Below are 25,797 nucleotides of genomic sequence, written 5' to 3'. Positions count from 1 at the left end.
ACCAATGGCTGTCTAAAATACTGGAGGTTTTTCTGCCACACCGTATATTTGTTTCTTTTCCAAAACAGTAAAATGTAAGTGAGAGAGATTTAGCTGTTGTTTCTCACAGGCCACGTAATCACACAGAGGACACAACAATCCTATGTTAGCATTGTTAATTATGTATAATTTAATAAATGTAAGAAAGCCACATAGTAATAAATTTGGAACAATTAATTTTAAAATGCTGAAATAACAGTCATCCACTAATTAATAATAATTTACATTAATTAATACATATTTCAATACTGAGTCACTATTTCAATGTATTTGACTTGTTAATTATTGAATTTAAGAACATTTATTAATTAATCTTTACAAATATATAAATTCTTATTTATACATGGAGAGTGAGGAGAAAACATGATCTTTTCCATAAATCATATCACGGGGTTTTCTTATCCATATTAATACTTATCTAAATCAATACAGTGATTCCATATAATTCTTCAAGATTTTCAACACATCATCATCATCATCATTTAGTGTCCACTTTTCCATACTTGCTTGGGTCAGAAGGAATTTGTTGAGGCAGATTTTCTATGGCCAAATGCCCTTCCTATCGTCAACCCTCACATCTTGCCAAGCTAGTTAATATTTTCCCATGACCGCATATGCTTTCACAGAAGACAGGAAATGAACAACGATGCTTGTATGATGGTGATGCTCATTTACAACCATCACATGACATGACAACAAGAGTATGCACACACATATGACAAGCTTCAGTTTCTGTTGACTTGGGGTTATAGTAGAAAATACTTGCCCAATGTGCCATGCAATGTGACTATACCTGAGACCATGTAATTGGGAAGCAAGCTTCTTGGCCACACAACTACATCTTGTGTGTGTGTGTGTGTGTAAATGGTATAACTGGTATAACTGTTTGAAAAAATACTTTAGCAATGCAGGTGAGAAATTAAGTAAAATATGTAGAAGGCTTCCGTTTATCAAATGTAAAACAGAAAATAATGCAAGAACTAAGAGAAAAACTGTTATTACCGATAGGCCATTTTGGTGTGTTGCATGTATATTATATGCTAAACCAAATTGAGTAGTGACAAGGCAGGGCTTGAGAAGGTTCTTTACACTTGCTAATGGCAAGGCAACCTCTATAGTAATGGTACTATAGGAAAACCCCCCTAATAAATTCTGTAAAGTGGTTATTGTTAAGATGAGCATCCAACCATAGAAACCATGCCAAAACTGAGACACTAGATGTCATCCTCTTATTGAATCCTATCAAGCTGTCTCAACCCATGATGATGATATATATGGTAAAACATTTGCTTCCTAAATGTATAGTTTTGGGTTCAATCTCACTGCATGGCACTTTGGGCAAGTGTCTTGTACTATAGTACCCCAGGCCAACAAAAGTTTTGCGAGTGGATTTGGTAGATGGAAACTGAAAGAAGCCTGTTGTGTGTGTGTGTGTGTGCACGTGCTTGTATGTGTATTACTGTCTCCTTACCTTGACATTGCATGGTGGTTGTAAACAAGTGTCACTGTTATGCAAGTGGTGTCATTCATTTCCGATCTTCCATGAAAACATGTCTGGACATGAGGAAAATATTACCTAAGAGTTGGTGACAGGGAGGACATCCAGCTCCATAGAAATTCCACATCAATAAATTGTCTGATCTATGCAAGCATGGAAAAGTAGTCATTAAAACGATTATAATGTATATGTCAGTACTTCATAATTTCTAGCACATTCATAAATTATAAAATTCTGAATAAATCACACAGACATGTGAGGAAACTAAACATGGAAGAATTGTATAGGACATATTTTTTCATCTGGTAGAAATAACATATATATATAGATGTTAAGGTTATAAGGGAAAACTTTTTATGGGTTACCCATCTTCACAAAGAAAGCATCATGTTTAAAAGAAAAGTGAACTTTTCTTTTGGTAGGGTTTTAAATGAGCAATAGATGCCCTACAAATTAAGCCATTTTGTTACCATATTTCTGTTTATATATATTCTACATTTATTTAATTTTGAGTGGCTGTGTGGTAAATAGCTTGCTTACCAACCACATGGTTCCGGATTCATTCCCACTGTGTGGCACCTTGCACAAGTGTCTTCTTCTATAGCCTCGGGCCGACCAAAGCTTTGTGAGTGGATTTGGCAGATGGAAACTGAAAGAAGCCTGTTGTATATATGTGTGTGTGTATATATATATATATATAATATAATGTGTGTGTGTGTTTATGTGTTTGTGTTTGTCCCTGTAACTTAGCAGTTCGGCAAAAAGGACCGATAGAATAAGTACTAGGCTTACAAAGAATTTAATTTAGATTACTTTAAGACAGAGTTTGTATCAAAGAACCAAGGGCTGTCCCAGGCAGGTTGGTATCTAAAGATTTAAGGACCTAGTCAAAGAGGTTACTTTTTCTATCTCTTAAACCTCTGATATAATAAAATTACATTTCTATTTAAGCAAAAGATTAAATTTTCAATGAAACAAGGGATGGAAACTGTGAAAGAAACTTGTCATATGTGTATGTGTGTGTGTGCTGGTGGCATGTAAAAGGCAACTGTGCCAGTGATATGTAAATGGTACCCACTATAGTCTGGGTGTAGTTGGCATTAAGAGGGACATCCAGCTGTGGAAATCGTACCAAACCAGACTGGAGCCTAGTACAGCTCTCCAGCTTACCAGTTCTAGTCAAACTGTCTAACCCATGCCAGCATTGAAAACAGCCACTAAATGATGATGATGATGATGAAGGGATGATGATGTCTGAATTGACTCCTGGTACATCATTACTTTTACTTAATCTCTCCACCTTGGCAGGATACAAAAGTAAAGTTGATCACTGCAAGTCTGGGACTTGAAACTAAGTACTTTATTGCATTTAGTGTAGAGTTTTGTTGTTCACACCGGCTTTGCTGACCCTTTATCTGGAATCGCCATTGTCTTTGATGCTCATTCAACAGAGCTGATCACACTTTGCATGACTAGCTACATGTATCTCTCCAATATCACATTGGGAAACAGTAGCAAGAGAATGTGTGTGTGAGAAAGGAAAGAAAGAAGGAAGGAGAGAGAGAGAGTTGTGAGAGAAAATACATATTTCTTGAGGGAGTAACACAATATAAGATGTGTGGAGGAAATATGAAGAAAATAGTTTTACAAGAGCACTTCTCTCATATATTACAAACAGTTAATCACTATTCAGGTAACAACATATTATACAATGAAATCAGCTCCTGTATATTTGGTCAAAGAATCCAGTGTGTATATGTTGCCAGGGTTGTGCACAAGCATTCAATAGACACTTATATCATATAATTATTCATTTACTTGTAATTACATATATTTACACATAGGTTATGCTTACATACACACTTTCATATATTTGTATGCTCATATGCATTATTCTTTGTATAAGCCTTTGCTCATATGTAATTAATTTTTACAAAGATACTTTATCAGCATGACACCCACACATATATGCTCACCCACACACCCTTATAGATACATGTATGTGAATGTCTGTGTATCTATGTGCAGAGTATAGGAGATCACCTTTGGAGTATGACTCATTAAACTATTTTATACACCTTCACTATCTTCATATAGGTCTGTGCTTGTTCTGACTAAAAACCACAGTTGAACTTGTGTGTGTGTGTGTGTTTGGCCATGTGTGCATGTGTTGTCTACACATGCATAACCATAAATTGTTATAAAAATACTGAAAATGTAAATACCATTTCGATGGTACAGTGGCATAGACTTATTTGGTTGTATTACAGAAATTTGGTGAAGTTTTATAACATTGCATATTGATGAGACATAAAGAGAAAATTATAGAAGAGTTAAGACCAATGAAAGGGGGCTTGTTTGTTTGAGTAAAATAGAATATTCAGTTATGTGAAGTAGGAGTTCATTTGAGGACAGAGACAGATTTCAGATATGATTGGCTTATATAATTGTTAGATGAGTTACAGATCTTTCCATTCTGAGTTCAAATCCCACAGAGGTCAACTTTGCCTTTCATCTTTGTGGGATTAATAAAATCTAGTACCGGTGAAGTACTGGGGTTGATGGTTTGATTACACCTACTATACTCAGAATTGCTGGTCTTGGGCCTAAACTGGAAACCAGACTTACTCTAAGCATATACCTGTAGACTAGAGAACAACAGTCAGGCATGGGCTTGTGCTATCAGTAGTTAATGTAATCCTGGATATGTGGGGTTCCTTGATTGTACTTAAGTGCAGGTTCTCCTCTATCAGTGGTCAAGGTGATCCTGGAGTCTGTGGAGTTCCTTGACTGGCTTTAGCTAGAGGTCCTCTTGTATTAGGACTGCTTCATAGATGGACTCCAACATTTTGTATACTGTTATCCTATTTTACCTCATCTCCCTCTTTTCCACTCATCTTTTATGCAACCCACCACCAAACTAATGATTTTGCCAATCCACCACCTTAATTGTAATAATCATAATAATAATATAATAAAAATAATAATGATTAAGGCACACAACCACTAATTTGAGGAACGGAATGTGACTGATTTAATCAACCAAACACAATACTTGATAATTGGTTATTATACTGATCTTTGGAGGGATGAAAGAAAAAGTGAACTATGGTGGGGTTTGAACTCAGAATCTAAAGGGACTTAGCAAATTATCACAATCCAGTGTCCTAACAGTTCTGCCATCAACCACAATAGTAGTAGTAATAATAATAATGATGATTTCAAATTTTTGGCACAAGGCCAGTAATTTTAGGAGAAGGGGTAAGTTAATTGCATCAATCCCAGCTCGATACCTTGATAATAATAATAATAATGATGACATTATGTGCATCTCTGATCGTGAGCAGAAGTAGTAGGGAAGCATCAGAGCTTTGTGCTGACAGGAATTCTTTATGGTTTGAATAATTCACTTCTGGAAACATGGGTGTTTCATTCAACATCCTTAAAGAATCCTTGTTCAGGGACCTTTTGAGTGGAATGGGCTACTTGACCTGAAGAAAATTCTAACTGGTCCCCACTTGCAGGGTCATGCACTCTTTATCTTGATATGAGATCACCAAGTCATATACATATGGCTGTGATGCATGTGCCTGGTATACCCTTATCAGATGTGTAGTCATGATGGGTATATTGGGCTTGGTATATTTGTACCCCAGTTTCACTTTGATGGCATGCACTACTCTCTCACTCAATAATAATAATAATAATAATAATAATAATAATAGTTTCTGATATAAGTATAAGGTCTGAAATTTGGTGTAGGGGATAGTTGACTGATACAGTAATAATGACGATTGTTTCTGATTTAGGTGCAAGGCAGCAGTTTGTAAGGAGGGAGGTAGTTAATACCATTGAGGTACCTTTATAATAATAATAATAATAATAATAATGAAATTATTGTATACAGTGCTCAGGTGCACCACAACTTGTCAGAAAGTGCATATAAAGTATATGCAGTAATGTACAAATGTCTGGAAAGCGAACAATGTACGAGTCAGATACATGCTTGTGTGTGTATGGAGGGGAGAAAATCAGGTGTAGTGTTGGCGAATCTCAGAAAGCATGCAAGTTTTGAAGGATGCAGTGCTCCGACAACTAACAACTGATGCCAGCAGTTTGTTCCATGCTTCAGCAACTCTCAGCGTGAAAAAATGTTTCCTAAAGTCATGGGAGCTGTGCTGTTTTCTGACTTTGTAAATATGTCCATGGGTGTTAGACGGGTGGAGTTTGAAAAGGTGCTCAGAGTTATTGTTTGTAAGATGGTTGATAATTTTATGGGTGTCACCAACCTCTCTATGCTGGTGTCACTAATGCACTCTGTAAAATGATTGATGAATGAACAGAGATAATGTAAGATGTGAGAACTCTTTAATATTGCAGAGGCAAGATAACTCCTCTAGTGCTGGTGCTACAATAAAATGCACCTAGTCCACTGTAAAGTGATTGATGTTGAGAAGGATCCAACCATAATAACCTTACCAAATGACATGTATAAGTGAAATGTGGATGTCGATGCATCTAGGAAGGCAGAAACTCCAAATGAGAGCTGATCCAGATTGTCACAACTTGTCCAACCCATGCCAGCATGGAAAATGGACATAAAATGACGATGACGGTAAGTGCAGTGACTTACAACTTAAGTTCATGAATTGTCAGAATTCTTCGGAAATGTTTAAGTGAACCTTTTTCATTAATGTTGTCAATGCACCTATTAAAAGCAAGAATGGTGAATAACGGAATTGATAGAGCAGTTTCCGTTAGTGATTGATTGATGTTAGATTGATTAAATAATGATTGATTTGATTAATGTTACCTCTACAATTTATAGCCTTCAACCAGTGTCATGAATCTATGCCAAATAAAAGTCAAGTTCATTAAGCATGTCTAAGAGTGCAGAGATGGGCCAGGTGAGTCATAAAGTTTATGTAATCAAGTGCTTTTGGATTCAGTCTTGTGTGACACCTTGAACAAATGTCTTCTACATAAGTAAACTTGTAAGTGGAATTGGATTGTTAACCTGAGGTTAATCCTGACTGAGCAAAATTTATGGTCAAAGGCTGTCCACCAGTGACCATGCCATCTTTTTTGGGGTGTAACAGAATTACATTAACATGTCTTTCTTTTCTCAGATAATGTGATTTGTGAGAGATTTGACTGTGATTTGATTGGTGCGAAAGTGAAATTGAGTAAATGGAAGCTGTACCCCACCCTTGTTCATGGGTAGATTTAATCCATCACCTTCACACCTACCACCACCTAATCATTGGATACATTCAACAGACTCCACCCTTATTACATTCAGGGCATTCTAGTAAGCCCTGAAAAGCAATACAGAAGCAGTGTCATGGATAGATGCTCTCCAGTTTCCTCACAAAACTATAAGAAAACAATTAGAAAACCAGAAAAAAAAGTTGTAACAGTTTACCATTTTTGCCAACAATCCTAATTGACACAAAGTAACACATTTTGGGGAAGAATAAAAGAGATTGATTAACCCCTTCATGGATTTAGCATGGATTCTTTAAATTCTCCCTTTCTTTCTTTTATTATTCCTATTTTTAAAGAAAAACTTTCATTCTTATGTTCTGGATATCAGAGATTTGGAATCTTAGACACACACAAAAGAAAAATGTTTTAAGAATAACCAGGGGAGATATTGTTGTGTGGTTAAGAAGTTTGCTTCACAACCAGGTTGTTTCAGGTTCAGTCCCATTGTGTGGCAACTTGGGCTATTATCTCCTACTATGGGTCTGTAAGTGGATTCAATAGATAGAAATTGTGTGGAAGCCAATGCTTTAAGTTTCTAATTTAGTTAATGGAGTTTTTTTCTATAAGAAAAATTATTATTTTATTTATTTTTTAAATAAATATTGTTTAACTATATTTGCTTATTTATGTAACTATTATCATTAACCTGAAGATTAACTATAATTTTAAATTGAATTTATTTCAATTGAATTTAAACTTAATTATAATTAAAATTTAATTGTAGCTATGAAACGTTCGTAGTTTTTTTTTACTTACTATATTATATATTGATCATTCATTTTTATACTTTTTGAGATCTAGTTATAAGTTATATGTTTTATAAAAATATATATTATTTGTTATTTATGTTTTGGTTTATGTCTATCACTGTTTGAGTTGCATAATAGTGGTTTTATCTCTAATTTAATTTATAATATATATGTGTGTGTGTGTGTGTGTGTATTATATATACATATAGTATGAATTTGCTTAGGGATAGCGGATACTAATAACCAGTTGTTAGAATTCAGTATACTTATGCTTTAGAGTAAAGTGTTAGGGCAGTACAGAGCATAATATCAATTATTTAATGACAAAAAAAGGGAGTCACGTGATCATTTTCATTAACAAAGCTTTTCGTCATTCACTAATTAAGATGTATATGCATGTGTGTGTTTGTCTCCCATTGTTTCACAAATAGTGTAGGCTTGTTTATGCTGTCATAACTTAGTGATTTGGCAAAAAGATAGAACAAGTATAGGGGTCAATATGATTGACCAAAAATCCCCAACATGGTCACATCATTACGACTGAAGCAAGTGAAGGAAAATGTGATTTAAAGTTGCAAAACTTAATTTATATATATATATAAAAAAAAAATAAATGTGCTTTTTTAAAGCCTAACCAGGCTCATGGGCCCATTTTCCCAGTTTCAATAGCGTATGTGTTCTCCAGCTGGACGGGACGTCAGTCCATCGCAGCGTTACTCGTTTTTGCCAGCTGAGTGGACTGGAGCAACATGAAATGAAGTGTTTTGCTCAAGAACACGTGTCGCCTGGTCCAGGAATCGAAACCACAATCTTACGATCATGATACTGACACCCTAACCACGAAGCCACGTGCCTCCATATTGTATGTATATATATATATATACACACACACACACATGCAAAAATATATTTCACTTATATATGAAGTAAATATTTAAATATATTTCATTTGCATTTTAAATTACATTTTCCTCCTCCTACTCATCATTGTTCTAATTCCCATTTTGCCATCGCTTGCACAGGCCCAATGGAATTTGTCAAGACATACTTTTCAGCCTTTTAAATTTGCAGAAAGTGAAACAACTAATGCTTTTAAATGTAAACCATATATATTTGTATACTCCTAAACTTCCTAACTTTAATTAGCTTCCAATTAAAAAACAAAATCGTTCTAATTAAAAAAAAAAATAATAACTTTCATATAGTACAGGTGTGGATGTGTGGTAAGAAGCTTGCTTTTTTTTCTTTTAAATGGTAGATTTCTAAAGAAAAAAAAATAGGTAGAAGTCAACTTCATTAACCTCAGAATATTGGGTTTTTTTTTTTTTGAAATAATTTTATCAATCCTAAAAGGATGAAAGACAAAATTGGTCTTAGTGGAATTTGAACTTAAAAAAATAAAGTGTTGCAACAAAACAACCAGCACAATTCTGCCATCCACAGACAAGCTAAAAATAATGATTCTTTTTAAATTTAGTAATTTTCAGGGTAGTTTATTTTATCGACCTAGCAGAGTTGAAAGGTAAAGTTCACCTAGGCAGGATTTGAACTCAGAAACAGGAACAGATACTGACAATTATAAGTGGTGATGCTGCTGATGATGATAACAATGATGCTGGTTTTGATAAAAAATAATTCTGAAAAACTTGGATGTATGTGGGTAATTGTGTAAGGACGTATGTGTTGGATGGTGTATAAATCTATACTTGTAAATTTAAGTGTGTGTGTATGTGTGTATGTATATATATATATATATATATACACACACACACACACACACACACATATATATACATACAAACACACACACCAAAAGACCTTTTACATGTACACACACACACACACACAGATATACGTGAATATTAAATACTTCATTATACGTGTCTATCTATATACGTGTAAATACACACACATTAATGAATCGATCACTGCACCCCCCCACCTCACCCCCACTAAAAACCCTCATCACTTTTCTCACACAGACATACACTCATTAAAAAATAACAAAAACAAGGAAGTGTGTGTGTGTGTTTCAGAAACAGAATGCATGTTCTTATATTTAGTTGTTATTGTTGGGGTGGACTGGATTGGCTGAAAATTAAGATGGGAAAAAAAAAAAAATAAAATGTCAGTTGAAGATTTACCATCACAAAGTTGGAATTGGACAATTATTCATTTCTTGGAATTTCAAAACAAAAAAATATTTGTCTGTTTTTCTTTTACAAATAGATGTGATGATAGTGTAGGAAAAGGAATAATAAAACAGCAACATGTAAAGAAAGTGTAAAAAGGATATTATTATTATTATCATTATTATTATTATCATTAGTAATACCATGTTCTTTATTTCTCTTGTCCTCAATCAAGAATGACTTTTCTTTCTCTTTTTTCTTTTTTTTTTGGAAAATATACAAAAAAAGTTTCACTTCTGAGCTTCTCCCCTCTTTTTTCGGTGGGATAATTTTTGTTGCTTGTTTTTTTTTTTTTAGTTTTTATGATAAAAAAGGAATATTTTTTTTCCTCTCATTGAAGTAATCTGAAGTATGTATATCTGTATACATGTGTGTGTGTGTGTTTCTATATATATATACATGAATGTATGTATAAATCTGTGTATGCATGTGCATATATATTTGTATATATACATAAAAGTATGTATAAATACATGTGTGTGATTGTGTATATATACATAATTCTATGAATGATTGTATGTGCGTGTGCATATGTATGTATATATATATTTATATATGTGTATCTGTATATACATTATTGCAACTACATGGGCCTAAAACCATTAGCAAAAGTATAGGAAATGCTACCAAGTCATCCTCGACTGCAATTAACAGCTGTAGTTAAACACACACACACACACACACACACATATATATATATATATACACATACACACACATATACATATGTATATATACATTTAAAAATATGACAGTTGAAGGACCCTACAGCAATTGTCTTTTTTTTTTTTTTTGCTTTTCTGTTCCCCCTTTTTTTTTTTTTATTAAATTCCATCATCGTTATTCCAGCACCCTGGCATTTTTTACATTTCTCAAAGCATTGGTCTTTACAAAGTCTATCTCCCGATATTCACAAGAAGGAGGAGGTCCACTTGGGGTCTCAGCAGTGTCGTCAAGTCTTAAGTCCAAGTATTTCAACTCTCCGCAGTCTGGTTTACCTGGTGCTGGTAATATCTGACGCATTCCTTGTTTAGTCTGAGAAAAAGAAAATATATGTTATCAATATATACAGAGAGAAAACTTTGATATTGAATACTTATTTCTTTATTGCCCACAAGGGGCTAAACATAGAAGGGACAAACAAGGACAGATAGAGGGATTAAGTCGATTACATCGACCCTAGTGCGAAACTGGTACTTAATTTATCGACCCCAAAAGGATGAAAGGCAAAGTCGACCTCGGCGGAACTTGAACTCAGAACGTCACGGCAGACGAAATACCACTAAGCATTTCACCCGGCATGCTAACGTTTCTGCCAGCTCGCCGCCTTAATATTGCCTTGATATTGAATACTTATGTAACAAATAATGCAACTGAATGCATACAAGAGAGGAAAACTTTAAAAACACTTTATTTCTCATCAAATTGGGATGTGTTAGTATGGTCAAAGGAGGACATAGAGCATTTATTTCAATGGAAAATTATGTGCTCAGGAGGCAGATGGTGGTATCTCTATTCAATCACAATTGGGCTTCAACTAACTGCAATCTAACAAGAGGACATCTCTCCCATGTTTTTGACTATTAGGTCATGGTACACTTATATGCTACATAGCCTCAAAGACAGCTGCTTGACAGAAAGAATGGTATCTGGTATTTGTTCTGATACTATTATCTGAGTTCATATCCTGCAAGGTCAACTTTACCTTTTGTCACCAGTCAAAAAGTATCAAGCCAAAGCAGCGGACTAGCAGAGTTGTCCGAGAGTTGTGTGAGATTTTTTGTTGTACATATATCCTTGTCTAACATGAGTATCTCATTCGTAAAAAAATAGATAAACAAAAATAAAACACCATGTCAAAAGGGACAGCAATAAATGAAGAATAGCATATAGGGAGAAACAAAGGGTTTGGTTGCGAGACCAAGTTGCCATCCTAACTTATCCAAATAACACCTTCACAGCACAGAGATGTAAACACACAATAATCAATACATTCTGGGTAGCAGAGCATTGTGGGTGGTTATTGGGAGGCACTTTTGAAATCCAAGCAGAATCCTTAACTGACTGCTGATCTGTGTCATCACAGATCAATTCATGATAAGTGTAATATGTCCCAATGTTTGTGAGAAAGGATCTACAAACGTTGGGATTCACAGAGGGGATGACAGAAGACCGAGACTTCTGGCAGTTTGCTGTGCTTGAAAAGATATGCCAAGCTAAGTAAAAGCATGGTTGCCCTTGCATAGAAACACCATTCCTTGCAACCCTTTCCAATTGAGCATCTTGTAGGCTTGTAAATGCTGGTGCCACATAAAACGCACCTGTACTGGCGCCGCATAAAAGCACCCAGTACATTCTGCAAAGTGGTTGGCATTAGGAGGAGCATCCAGCCATGGAAACCATGTCAAGACAGACATGGAGCCCGAACAGCCTTTCAGATGGTCAGCTTCTGTCAAACCTTCCAACCCATGCCAGCAGGGAAAACAGAAATTAAATGATGATGATGATGAAATGAGTGTACCATGGTAAAAAGGATAGATATATCTATCCCAGCTCTGTGTTCTTACAGTAGTACCTGTAATGACATTGGTGCTAATATGTGTCAGCCCAAGTCAGCAGCCTTTCCTTGAAGTGAACACTGATGGCATGGAGACAGATGGGAGACTTGCATATATGAGCAACTGCTAGTCTTTCTCAAAAATATAACTCAGCTCAGGCCTGCACATATATGTACAAATGCATGATGAACCCCAACTGACAGAGCTTCTCCTGATCTTGATCATTAGTTTGCTTAATCAGTGCTGAATTGGCACTTTACAACAAATTATTTCTCTCTCATAAATTTATGTAGTGCTCTGTAAATGAGATTAAGAAATCCTTATTATAGGAGACAATATCAATATCTAATTGTGTGGAATATACACACATTCTCTCTCTCTCTCTCTCTCTCTCTCTCTCTATATATATATATATATATATATATATATATATATATATATATAGAGAGAGAGAGAGAGAGAGAGAGGTGCAGGCATGGCTGTGTGGGTAAGAAGTTTGCTTGCTCAGAAACAGGTGAGGTGAGGGTCGATGACAGGAAAGGCATCCAGAGGTAGAAATATCTGCCTCAACAAATACCATCAAACTCATACAACCATGGAAAAGTTGCTGTTAAATGATGATTTTATTTATATATATTCATGGATGTGTGGTAAGAAGCTTACTTCCCAGCCACATGGTTCCAGGTTCAGTTCCACTGTGTGACACCTTGGGCAAGTATTTTCTACTATGGTCTCAGGCTGACCAAAGCCACATGAGTGGATCTGGTAAATGGCAACTGGAAGAAGTCCGTAGTTTATATATATATATATATATATATATATATATATATATACACATATTGGCTGTGTGGTAAGTAGCTTGCTAACCAACCATATGGTTCTGGGTTCAGTCTCACTGCATGGCATCTTGGGCAAGTGTCTTCTGCTATAGCCCCGGGCCGACCAATGCCTTGTGAGTGGACTTGGTAGACGGAAACTGAAAGAAGCCTGTCGTATATATATATGTGTGTGTGTGTGTGTGTGTGTTTGTGCCCCTAGCATTGCTTGACAACCGATGCTGGTGTGTTTATGTCCCCGTCACTTAGCGGTTCGGCAAAAGAGACCGATAGAATAAGTACTGGGCTTACAAAGAATAAGTCCTGGAGTCGATTTGCTCGACTAAAGGCGGTGCTCCAGCATGGCCGCAGTCAAATGACTGAAAAGAGTAAAAGAGTAAGGAGTATATATGTATATATATGTGTCTGACAAATACAGACATACACAGATGTGTGTATCTGAATTTGTCACTCCATCACAACTGGTGGTAAGGGGAACAGAGCACCCTTTTCAGACCATCATATTAAATAAAAGAGAGTAAGTAACAGTAGTACCTTAGTAAATTACAAGTCATAAATACAACAGCAGAAATAAGTATGCATAAAAATTACAAGATGTATTTCACTGCTATGAGGAAATTCAAGAAAGGAAAGTTAACCCTCTTCTCACCACGTTGCCAATTTCAGTATTAATTAAATTGGAACTCTAGAGAGTTGTTTCCCTTCCTCATGTTTGGTTGCTTTAAGTATTGTTCAATAATGTGTACCTCACCTTGATAAAGATTTAAAGCCTTGAGTAATTAAAGTTATTGCGCTGACCAGACAAAGTGTGTGAGCACTCTGTTTATTATATAGAACAGTTTCTATTGGTCAATGGAGAAATTTGAGCTCAAGACTCCAAACAAAGGAAATATGTCTCACTGAATTATTATCATCATGATGATGTCCACTTTTCTATCTTTGCATAGGTCAGACCCCTTGCCAAGTTAAGAAGCTTGCTTTGCAACCACATGGTAGTGGGTTCAGCCCCAAACAAATCAATTACCATGTGAATTTGGCAGACAAAAAGTACATAAATGTATGTATATACGCATATATCTATATATTATTTATATTATCATACATACATACATATATATATATATATATACATACACTCATATGCAAGTATATTTATATGATATAAGAATAGTAGTTACATGTGTGTGTTTATATAACATGAAAATAATAGTAAAATATGCGTGTGTGTGTGATACTCACCATTGCTATATCACCATCTTCATCAGAGGATGAAGAGCCATCTGCAATGGAGGCTTGCTTTTTTCGAGGTAATCTCGGCTGAGTGACTCTAGAATAGATAAAGAAAGAAAATAAATTATTAAAAAACAAATAAAAAAAAAAGAATTGGTGTAAAAAAAAAGAAACAAAGAAAGCAACAAGAATTTTATGAAGAACATTTGTCTAAGTAACAAATCAAACTTCTAGACTCCTGCAAATTTGCTTGCAGACCATACAGATAGAGTTGGATACCCAGAGTTCAGCAGCAGACCTTATGGAAACAAAATACATGAGGTCTGAAAATAAAGCATAAGAATAATAGTGGTGAGAAGTAATGAACTTGAGGAGGTGAAGGAGTACATCTACCTGGGATGAATAGGAAATATATGCGAAGACATGAATCTCACAATATAATAATGTAGAAGCTATTTGCTTCAATTAAAGATGTTCTCAAAATACATTGGGACAAGACCCTATGTGCTAATCTCATATATATATATCACCGTGACCGACCAGGCTATCAGATGCCGTTACACATCGCTGCTCACAATGCGCTTTGCATTGATTTTAGCCTTCAAATGACGCCACCCCGCTGGCTAAGTGAGCAGGCCAACAGAAGAAAGAGTGAGAGAAAGTTGTGGCGAAAGAGTACAACAGGGATCACCACCATCCCCTACCGGAGCCTCGTGGAGCTTTAGATGTTTTCACTCAATAAACACTCACAACGCCCGGTCTGGGAATCGAAACTGCAATCCTACGACCGCAAGTCCACTGCCCTAACCACTGGGCCATATATATATATATATATATATATATATATATATATATATATATCATGATCAATAGAAAGTTACAAAGGTGACTTAAGGGCAAAGAGTTTTCCCTCTCCAGTCCCACTGCATAGAACCTTAGGCAAGAGTATTCTACAATAGTCTCAAGCTGATGAATACCTTGTGAGTGGATGTGTTAGATGGAAACAAGAGTAAGCCCATCAAAGGTGTGTCCGTGTCCCCTTGTCTTGGTATCACATGCTAAATATAGGTGAGTGTCATTCTCATACAAGCTTGATCATTCAGTTCCAATCTTCTGCAAGAATATGTCTGGCCATTGGGAAATATATTACATTGCTTGGAAACAGGTGAGAGCTAATGACAGAAGGGGCACCTGGCTGTAGAAAGTCTGCTTCAATAAACTCCATCTGACCCATGCAAGCATAGAAAAGTGGTGATGTGTGTGTGTGTGTTGTTTAGGAATTGTGAAACAAATAACTTGGTGTAAAACTCAACATGCATATGTTTTAGAACAAAGTATTAGACGAGTATAGAGCAGTAATAAGAAGAAAAAGAGATGACAGGGGAAAAATGATATTATGTTATGAACTTCACTAGCTTACAGCTGTTTCCACATAAGATGTAGTGGACTCATAGTTGAGTGCCTGAATAACCTCCTATAGCTTCACCATGAAGAGGCAGGCATGGTTGTGTAGTCGAGAAGCTTGTTTCCCAACTATGGGGTCTTGGGTTCAATCCTTCTGTGCAGCACATTAGGCAAAGTGTCTGATACTATAGCATTGAGCTGACAAAAGCCTTGCAAGTGGATTTGATAGACAGAAACTGAAAGAAGCATATTGCATGAGTGCATGTGTGTGTGTGTGTGTGTGTGTGTGTTTGCCCCCGCCACTTGATAACTAATGTTGATTTGTTTATATCCCCATTACTTAGTGGTTTGGCAAAAGAGATTCATAAAATAAATATCAGGCTTAAGTATTGTGAGTGATTTGTTTAACTAAACCCTTTAAAGGCAGTGCCCTAACATGGCCACAGTTCAAAGACTGAAACAGATAAAATATAAAAAAAAAACATCTGTTTTGTGAAAGTCACCAACGACAAGCAGTGTTGTCACTCCTGTCAAAAAAGCTGTCTGCTTGCTTCATTCTTTCAAAGACATATGAAATAAGAAATCTCTTACTTCAAAAACAGATAATGGATAACAACAAAAAGGGCATCTGGTTGTAAAATAATGCCCCAATAATATTTGGCAAACCAATGCTAGCATGGAAAAAGTAGAATGCCATAAAACAGGAGGAGGAACTGTTTATTGTCACTATAAACTGGCCTTACTGGTTTTTATGAATTATGAAAAGTTTCTTTAACCTTGACTTATATCCAACAACAGTAAAAAGTGGTACCTAGCAGTTTTTAGTGCCTTTTGGGTAACTCCCTGTTTATCTGAAGTCAATAGAGTATTATGGATGTCTTGTGTGTGTGAGTAAAAATCTCTCACAAAAAGGTGTAATGCGGTGACAAATAATAATGTATGACTCAAGCTGGTGATTCTGTGTGTGTGTGTGTATACATATATACATATATATATATATATATATATATATTATATATATATATATATATATATCATGATCAATAGAAAGTTACAAAGGTGACTTAAGGGCAAAGAGTTTTCCCTCTCCAGTCCCACTGCATAGAACCTTAGGCAAGAGTATTCTACAATAGTCTCAAGCTGATGAATACCTTGTGAGTGGATGTGTTAGATGGAAACAAGAGTAAGCCCATCAAAGGTGTGTCCGTGTCCCCTTGTCTTGGTATCACATGCTAAATATAGGTGAGTGTCATTCTCATACAAGCTTGATCATTCAGTTCCAATCTTCTGCAAGAACATGTCTGGCCATTGGGAAATATATTACATTGCTTGGAAACAGGTGAGAGCTAATGACAGAAGGGGCACCTGGCTGTAGAAAGTCTGCTTCAATAAACTCCATCTGACCCATGCAAGCATAGAAAAGTGGTGATGTGTGCGTTGTTTAGGAATTGTGAAACAAATAACTTGGTGTAAAACTCAACATGCATATGTTTTAGAACAAAGTATTAGACGAGTATAGAGCAATAATAAGAAGAAAAAGAGATGACAGGGGAAAAATGATATTATGTTATGAACTTCACTAGCTTACAGCTGTTTCCACATAAGATGTAGTGGACTCATAGTTGAGTGCCTGAATAACCTCCTATAGCTTCACCATGAAGAGGCAGGCATGGTTGTGTAGTCGAGAAGCTTGTTTCCCAACTATGGGGTCTTGGGTTCAATCCTTCTGTGCAGCACATTAGGCAAAGTGTCTGATACTATAGCATTGAGCTGACAAAAGCCTTGCAAGTGGATTTGATAGACAGAAACTGAAAGAAGCATATTGCATGAGTGCATGTGTGTGTGTGTGTGTGTGTGTGTGTGTTTGCCCCCGCCACTTGATAACTAATGTTGATTTGTTTATATCCCCATTACTTAGTGGTTTGGCAAAAGAGATTCATAAAATAAATATCAGGCTTAAGTATTGTGAGTGATTTGTTTAACTAAACCCTTTAAAGGCAGTGCCCTAACATGGCCACAGTTCAAAGACTGAAACAGATAAAATATTAAAAAAAAACATCTGTTTTGTGAAAGTCACCAACGACAAGCAATGTTGTCACTCCTGTCAAAAAAGCTGTCTGCTTGCTTCATTCTTTCAAAGACATATGAAATAAGAAATCTCTTACTTCAAAAACAGATAATGGATAACAACAAAAAGGGCATCTGGTTGTAAAATATGCCCCAATAATATATTTGGTGAACCAATGCTAGCATGGAAAAAGGAGAATGCCATAAAACAGGAGGAGGAACTGTTTATTGTCACTATAAACTGGCCTTACTGGTTTTTATGAATTATGAAAAGTTTCTTTAACCTTGACTTATATCCAACAACAGTAAAAAGTGGTACCTAGCAGTTTTTAGTGCCTTTTGGGTAACTCCCTGTTTATCTGAAGTCAATAGAGTATTATGGATGTCTTGTGTGTGTGAGTAAAAATCTCTCACAAAAAGGTGTAATGCGGTGACAAATAATAATGTATGACTCAAGCTGGTGATTCTGTGTGTGTGTGTGTATACATATATACATATATATATATATATATATATATATATATACTCACACACTTGTGTGTAGATATGTGTGTGTGAGTGAGTATTTATGTGTGTATACAAGCTGCTATAAGTGTAAGTGTACGCATATTATTTTCAGGGGTTGCTTTTCACCAAATTTTCCCAAGCTAGTGGTTTGGTTTATTCTTGTGACTAATATTTTATAGCTAAAACAAATACGCTTATGCGGTATCAAATTTAATGTGTATATGTCTAGTTTACTGTGTCTGGTGTGCCTGTGTATGTGCATGCGTATGAGCCTCTGTGTGTGTGTGTGCATGTGTGTGTGTGCGTGTGTGTGTGTGTGTGCGCATGTGTGTGTTGCTTAATATTCACTAATTTATTCCTTCAAAATATTTCACCACATGCTCAGGTCGTGACCACTGAACTTTGCCATACCTGGTCTATGTCAGAAAAATGAGTTTCATCTATTTGGTACAGGCTGTAATTTTTGTGGAACGATGATGTCCTAGTATAGTGTCACTGATAATTTTATGGAATCCTAGCTGAATAAAAATCAAACTTGCTCCATCATCAGGATTTGAATTTTAGAATGTTCTGCCATTCACAGTTCTACCGACACTAATTTCCCAGTCAAAATATTTTCCAAATATTTTTGTTCATATTTGTTTCTTCATATACATTATGGAGAAAAAAATATTATGTAGGCATCGTTTTTATGGTTGGATACCCTTCCTATCACTAACCCTTACCTTTTTTTTTCAAGTAAGGGTTTTCTTATTTCATATGTCATTGAAGGTCAAAAGCCAGCAGATGGTTGGTTGACAGGAGAAATGACAACACCACCACCACCACCACCACCACTTGTAGCTTGTGATTTTCAGAGAAGTGAAAATTTAAACAGACACAGGCATACTCACAAAACAAGCTTATTTCACATTCAGTCAATCAAATCCAATCACAAGGCCTTAATTAGCTTGGAGCTATAGAAGAAGACAATTACCCAAAGCACTCTGAAACCAAGTGGTTGGTAAGCAAGCATCTTAACCATTCAGCCATGCAAGGCCACTGTATGGTAACTTGACTTTTGCTTGAAATCCACTCCTCTTGTAGTGAAATTTTGGAGGAAGGGGACTAGACAATTTCATTGACCCCAGTACTCGACTGATATTTACTTATTTAACCACCCCTGAAAGGATGAAAGGCAAAGTCGATGTAGACAGGATTTGAACTCAGAAAGCAAAGCCAGAAGAAAAGCCATTAAGCATTTTGTCCAGCACATTAGTGATTCTGCAATCTCACCACGGTGGTGGTGGTGGTTGGTCCAGGGCTTCAATAATAATAATAATTCTTTCTAATTTTGGCACAAGGCCAGCAGTTTTGAGGGGATGGGGTTAATCAAAACCATCAATCCCAGTAATTGCCTGATACTTTATTTTAACAACCCTGAAAGGATGAAAGGCAAATTTGGCCTTGGCAGAATTGGAACTCAGAACATAAACACACACAAGAATGATAAAAGGTTTGTAACATGCTAGATTTGTAAGTTTGATCCTCAGCAAAGTCATTTCAAACCCCTTTCTCTACAGACCCAACAACCGCAGGTGATAATCAATAACCTGGAGAAGAATGGATGGTGGATGATCCTTTACTCCACTGAAAACAGTGAATTGACAGAATTGTTAAAATATCAGAATGCCATACAGTTCTCTGTGCTCTGAGTTCAAATCCTGCCAAAGTCATCTATGCCATTTTTCCCTTTGAGATTGGTGTTGATTGCTTTGGTTGGTCGTGTGTGTGTGTGTGTGTGTGTGTGTGTGTGTACACATACAAGTATGTGAAAGAGACAGAGAGATAAGGAGGAAAGAATGGAGGGAAGCAAAGATATGTAACAGATATGTATGATTGGATGTTGGTCCTAAGGAGTCCTTAATCTGGGTAAAAGTACTCCCTTAAAAGCCTTGTGAGCTCATAAAGAGGTAACAATGAGTGTTTAAAGGATTATGATTTTTCTTAGAATATTTAAACCAAGTACAGTACATAGATTTTAAGCATATTTTCAAAACTCTTTATCAAGCTTACATAGGAGTTAGATAGTTATCAGTGAGTAGAGAACATGACTGATGATGCACCAAAACCCAATAGGATTTCATTACATTATAATCTTCACTTTCTTTAGTAATTCATACAAAAGTTAACATAGGGGTCACTAGAATATGCAAATATCTAAAGAGAGTATAGCTCTTGTTTGATTTAAATAATCCGGTATTATGTAGAAAATCATGACATTCTGTTAAAAGGTGGTGCAAAATGTTGATAACTGCTTGTGTAAATTATTGAATCTTGTCTGAGTTCTCTTCTTTTTTTTGTTATTTTATGTGAGTGAGTGCTGAATGTAATGTCATCATAAACAGCACAATCGTGACTAATCAAGAACAATCCCTCGTTTGTCATTAATAAACAATGTGGTTTGTCTACTTATCTTCAAGCAGATACTTTGACCGATCTTTCTTATGTTATTTTTAACATATCACTTCATTATCAGACAATTCACAGACAGTTCAAAAGAGATCAACAAAATTAGCAATAACGTCATCATTGTTTTGTTTTTTCTTTTAACATCCGTTTTCCATGCTTTTTCAGACAGGTTTTTGAGTAGGGTCTGACAACCAAATGCCCTCCCTACAGCTAAATATTTTAGTCGCCTCTACAAGGACGTAGTGTATCTATTCTTAAACTAGGATACACAAGGAAATAGCTGTGAAGAGGCACTTCCATTTGGTGGTGTTCATACTTGGTGCTAAACTATATGTTAGTCTTCTTCCTTCTCCACTGCTTTACAGGTTAATTGGCATTCCAGTTATGGCCAACCGTCTTAATTTTCCATGCATAATGTTTCTAGACTTAAATTTCCAATATGTTTCAATATGGTTATCTGAGAAGGTAGCATTTGCATGTGGAAGATGCACAGGAGTCGTAAAAACTAGAGACTCAGGAAATCAATTTTTTCGAATGCCCTGAAGGCTCTTTACAGGTAGTGGATAATTTTTGCTACCTCAGGGATCTAATTAGCTGTGAGGGAGGATGCACAGAAAGTGTAATCACTACAATAAGAATAGGATACAGAAAATTTTGAGAACTTTTACCTCTGTTGGCAACCAAAGTTCTCTCTCTCTCTATGAGAAAAGAAGATTGTATGATACATGTATATGATCAGCAATGCTATGTGGTAGTGAAACTAGTTCTGTAGTGAGCCAACAGCTGGCAGCATACCATTGCGTGCACAGTGAGGACTAGCAGTGACCTTCATGAGACAGTGTGCTGAGTGACATTGCTATGTTTACTTTGCAACTTGTGAAATTTGTAGTTTTGTCATCACATGTAGCTGTAGTCTGTAATTTTGTCATGGACAGGAATAAAGAGCCAATGTGAAATTTTACGTTAAACTTAGGAAAGTCTGCTACAGGGACATTGAGCATGCTTTGGCAAGCTTACAGCGATGAGGCAATGGATCGTACACAATGTTTCAAGTGGCACAGGTACTTCAAAAGCGGAAGAACATCCCTGGAAGATAGTGAACGATCTGGGAGATCTGCCACAAAAGTCACCCTAGAAATGTGGTATCATGCATTGAGAATTCATTCCCCAGGGCCAGACCATCAATCAAGAGCTCTACTGCGACATTTTGAAGCATTTGAGAGGACATTCAGTGAAAGTGACTGGATCTGTGGGGTGCAAAGAATTGTATTCTTCACTGAGCTCTCCTCACTCATGAGTTCCGCACCAAAAACAATATGATATCACTGCTGCACCTGCCTTATTCACCAGATTTAGCACTTATGGATTTCCAGCTCTTCCCCAAGGTGAAAATGCAACTCAAAGGTTGCCATCTTAACACTGTTATTGAGATCCAGAGCAAACTGCAGAAGATCCTTGACTTACGGAAAGCAATTTCCAGGTTGGATTCCAGAAGTGGTAGGAATGCTGAGACTGGTGTATTGCTGTGCAAGATGACTATTTTTAGGGAAATGATGTTAAAACTTAGGAAAATACGTTAATTTTTTAAAGCATAACTAGTCTGGGAACCTTTAAATCCTGCCTTGTACATGTATGACAAAGTGCTAGTGTTTTGAAGGAAAAGTTGGGCATAAGAGAAATTAGATGCAGTGTGCAAAAGAGAGGACTATGCAGGTTTGGTCATGTGATAAATATGGATGAAGACAGTTGCATACAGAAGTGCCAATCACTTAAAGTAAATGGAACTTGTGGAAGAAGGAAACCCAGGTAGACATGGGACAAAGTATTGAAAGCCAATCTCAAGACATTGAGCCTTATGAAGATGATGACCAAGGAGTGATACCTGGTGCATTGCTGTACTCAAGAAGATCTATCCACCACAGCAGAATTGCTACTCGTCTTACAAGTTACTTGGTGAACCTGACAGTGCTGGTGCCATGTTAAAAGTACCAAGTACACTCTATGAAGTGGTTGGTGTTAGGAAGGGCATCCCACTATAGAAACCATGCCAGAACAGAAAATGGTGCCTGGTGTAGCTCCTAGCTTTACCAGCTCCAGTCAAACCATCCAACTCATGCCAGCATGGAAAAACAGACATTGAATAATGATGATGTTGATGTTTCATTTCCTGTTTTTGAGATGGTTTGCTGGTGGTAGCCGAAGAGAGAGGGAGACATAGTTGCTACTTCTAGCATACTAAGTGACCAGGTGACGAGATGCAAATAGCCCCAGACACATCAACACCTTTCAAAACAGCAATATCAATTCCGTTCTAATAATGTTTTCCTTTATTTCAACCCAGACAAATAAAAAAAAAACTCACATCCTCCAAAGTTGCTCAACCTGATAGAAATGCCATTTTCTGTTTTAGCTATTTGCAGTGCAGGCATTGTTTCTATTTTGCATTCACACATATTGATGTGACCAAGATGTTGCTCATATCAATATATTACTGTCTAACTCCAGTTGTTTTAAGACCCTGAAGGTTCCCTTTTCTACCACCTGACCTGAATGCTTGCTAAAACAGAGGAAAGTCCACTAAAGGCATCCAAGAGCCAGGTTCTGGTGTTAAACTGGGCTACGGACTAAGTAGGCATGGCAGAATTTGAACTCAGAATGCAAACAACTGGAAGAGAAATAAGGTACCCTGTCAGATTCTACAATATTTCTGTCATACCCTTAACCTGGAATTTATATTTTATTTACTGATCCCCAAAAGGATGAAAGACAATGTTCGCCTCACTAGGATTTGAATTCAGAATGCAAGAGTTGGCTGGAACAAATGCCACAAGATATTCTATCTAATTTTTACTGACTCTGCCAATTCACCACTTTGCTTGACCTGTTAGAAATAACAACCAAATATCCCTCAAATCATAACTTAAAAGACACATTAAATGTAGTAGTCTTATATTCACTATATCAGAAAAAGATAATACAGGATAATCATGGCTGGAATGTCTTTAAACAAAGCACTGGTCAATTAAGGTAGCCAAGGCCATACAACAACAAGAACCACCACCACCATCATCTCATTAGTCTTATATTCAGCAATTGCCGTAATTGTTCATGAGAAAAATTTATGACATCAGTCCCACAAGTCTTGGAGCACCTGAAAAGGTTATGAACAGAGCCCCTTCTTCCAGGCCAAGGCTATGAGCAGAGTCCCTTCCTTCAGACCAAGGCTATGAACAGAATCTCTTCCTCCAGACCAAGGCTATAAACAGAGTCCCTTCCTTCAGGCCAAGGTTATGACCAGAGTCCCTTCCTCCAGGCCAAAAGGCTATGAGAAGAGCTCCTTCCTCCAGACTACACTTCCAATGATGAAGGGAAACAGGGTCAACTTGACCAATCATTTCTTTGGGTAGAGAAAAGGGAGTTGTGGGCAATGAAACAAATACCAGTAATGTATTGTGGTTGTTTAAATCAATTACTATGCCACCACTGCCCCTGTTACTACTCCTAATTTTCAACCAACATGAGAAAACATTTTTTCATTTTGTTACTTTTAAATATTTTCACACACCAACAAGACCTTCACCCACATCCTTGTTCTGCTGTACAACCAATGAACATTGAGTTTCTTTACTCTTTGTGTTCTTATTTTTCTTGTTTGTTTTTTTAAGCTATCTATGTTGTCAAGAGAAACACTGTGAAGGTGCATGGCTCAGCGGTTAAAGCGTCGGGCTAACAATCATAGAGATTTAAGTGTTAGTTAACAAAAAAAAAAAAAAAAGAAGAGTTACAGGCTCCCAAATTCCCATTAAGCCCAAGATTATTCTTGTCTCAATGGCTTTAAAATGACAAGGAACAAAATGGTGTCACCTATACGGAACAGCAGTGCAGGGTTAACCCCACCACCACCACCACCACTACCAGCTATTGCTGCTACTCGTTTTTAGCTGAGTGGCCTATAGCAACATGAAGGACACAAACACACTACCTGGTCTCAGAATTGAACTCATGACTTAATCATTATGCCTCTAACTCAAAACACAAAGCCATGTACCTTCACAGAATGAAATGTACTGTTCTAACAAATGATAAAACAACCAGTCCACTCTCATGCAAAAATCAAATCTTTTACATCCCTCAACTGTCATCATCATCATCATCTACATTCATCTCCAATGCACATTCTCTGACCAACTGACACACTCCAAACTTACACTTTACATTTCTTTCTCACCTCCAAACCATTTCTGTATCATGACAGCTCACAGATGTTCACACACCATGCAATGCCCCCAATGACCTCCCAGACCTGATAAGGTCAGAACTCCAGTAGTTTTATGCTAAGTATCCCGAACAGCACAAGTACTGATCCACCAGAAAGAAGTCAGGTAACTAATACCACTGTCCCAGGCATGTACCTCCACATCTCATACACATCCAAAACTCACACCTCCAAGCCCCAAATGATTCACTCTGCAGCAGTTGAGGCAGTGAACATGCTTTAGAACATTTGAAAACAAATCACTCACTCCTACAAACTGGACAACTCTTACTCAACACAACTGCTTCACCATCATTTAAACCAGAGGTTCTTAACCCTTTTTCATCATCTTACTCCATGAGACTCTCCAGAGTATTACTGTGACCCCTGTAATGAATTTTGTAATGGTCTTGGAACACAAAGTGTCATGGGAGTCATGGAGCTGGAGTGAAGCACATATGGTCATGATGCCACTAGCAGCTGTAATACATAACACTGCAATACAGCAATACAACTGAATTGCAATGTCTCAAATACATCAAATAAATTACTTTCTCCCAAAGCCTCTATGAAGACCCCCACCCGAAAAATCCTAAGTGACACCCCCTCCAAGGGATCACGACTCCCAGGTTAAGAATCACTGATTTAAACTGTGAAAGATGCCTTTGTGTACTGCTGCAAGATCTTCCACTTCCTAAACTGTAGCCAATCTTTTTGATCCCTTGCCAAAATAAGCTTTACCA

General features: G+C 36.7%; 1 protein-coding gene across 4 annotated transcripts in view; it reads right to left on the bottom strand.

Moving 5' to 3' along the window:
* Window positions 1–10,525: 10,525 nt before the first annotated feature.
* Window positions 10,526–25,797, bottom strand: part of LOC115218412 (GRB2-associated-binding protein 2) — a 170,406-nt gene continuing 155,134 nt past the window's right edge. For all 4 annotated transcript variants that reach the window (XM_029788208.2, XM_029788207.2, XM_036508340.1 and 1 more), the window contains 2 exons: window positions 14,380–14,467; window positions 10,526–10,781 (listed from right to left, as the gene is read on the bottom strand). In XM_029788208.2, the coding sequence (XP_029644068.1) occupies window positions 10,587–10,781; window positions 14,380–14,467 (283 nt within the window). In that variant the 3' untranslated portion in view covers window positions 10,526–10,586. The remainder of the gene's footprint in view (window positions 10,782–14,379; window positions 14,468–25,797) is intronic.

Source organism: Octopus sinensis, linkage group LG13 (assembly GCF_006345805.1).
Source record: "Octopus sinensis linkage group LG13, ASM634580v1, whole genome shotgun sequence".
Lineage (NCBI taxonomy): Eukaryota > Metazoa > Mollusca > Cephalopoda > Octopoda > Octopodidae > Octopus > Octopus sinensis.
The sequence above is the reverse complement of the archived record's forward strand: the minus strand, read 5'-3'. Positions and strand labels throughout refer to the sequence as shown.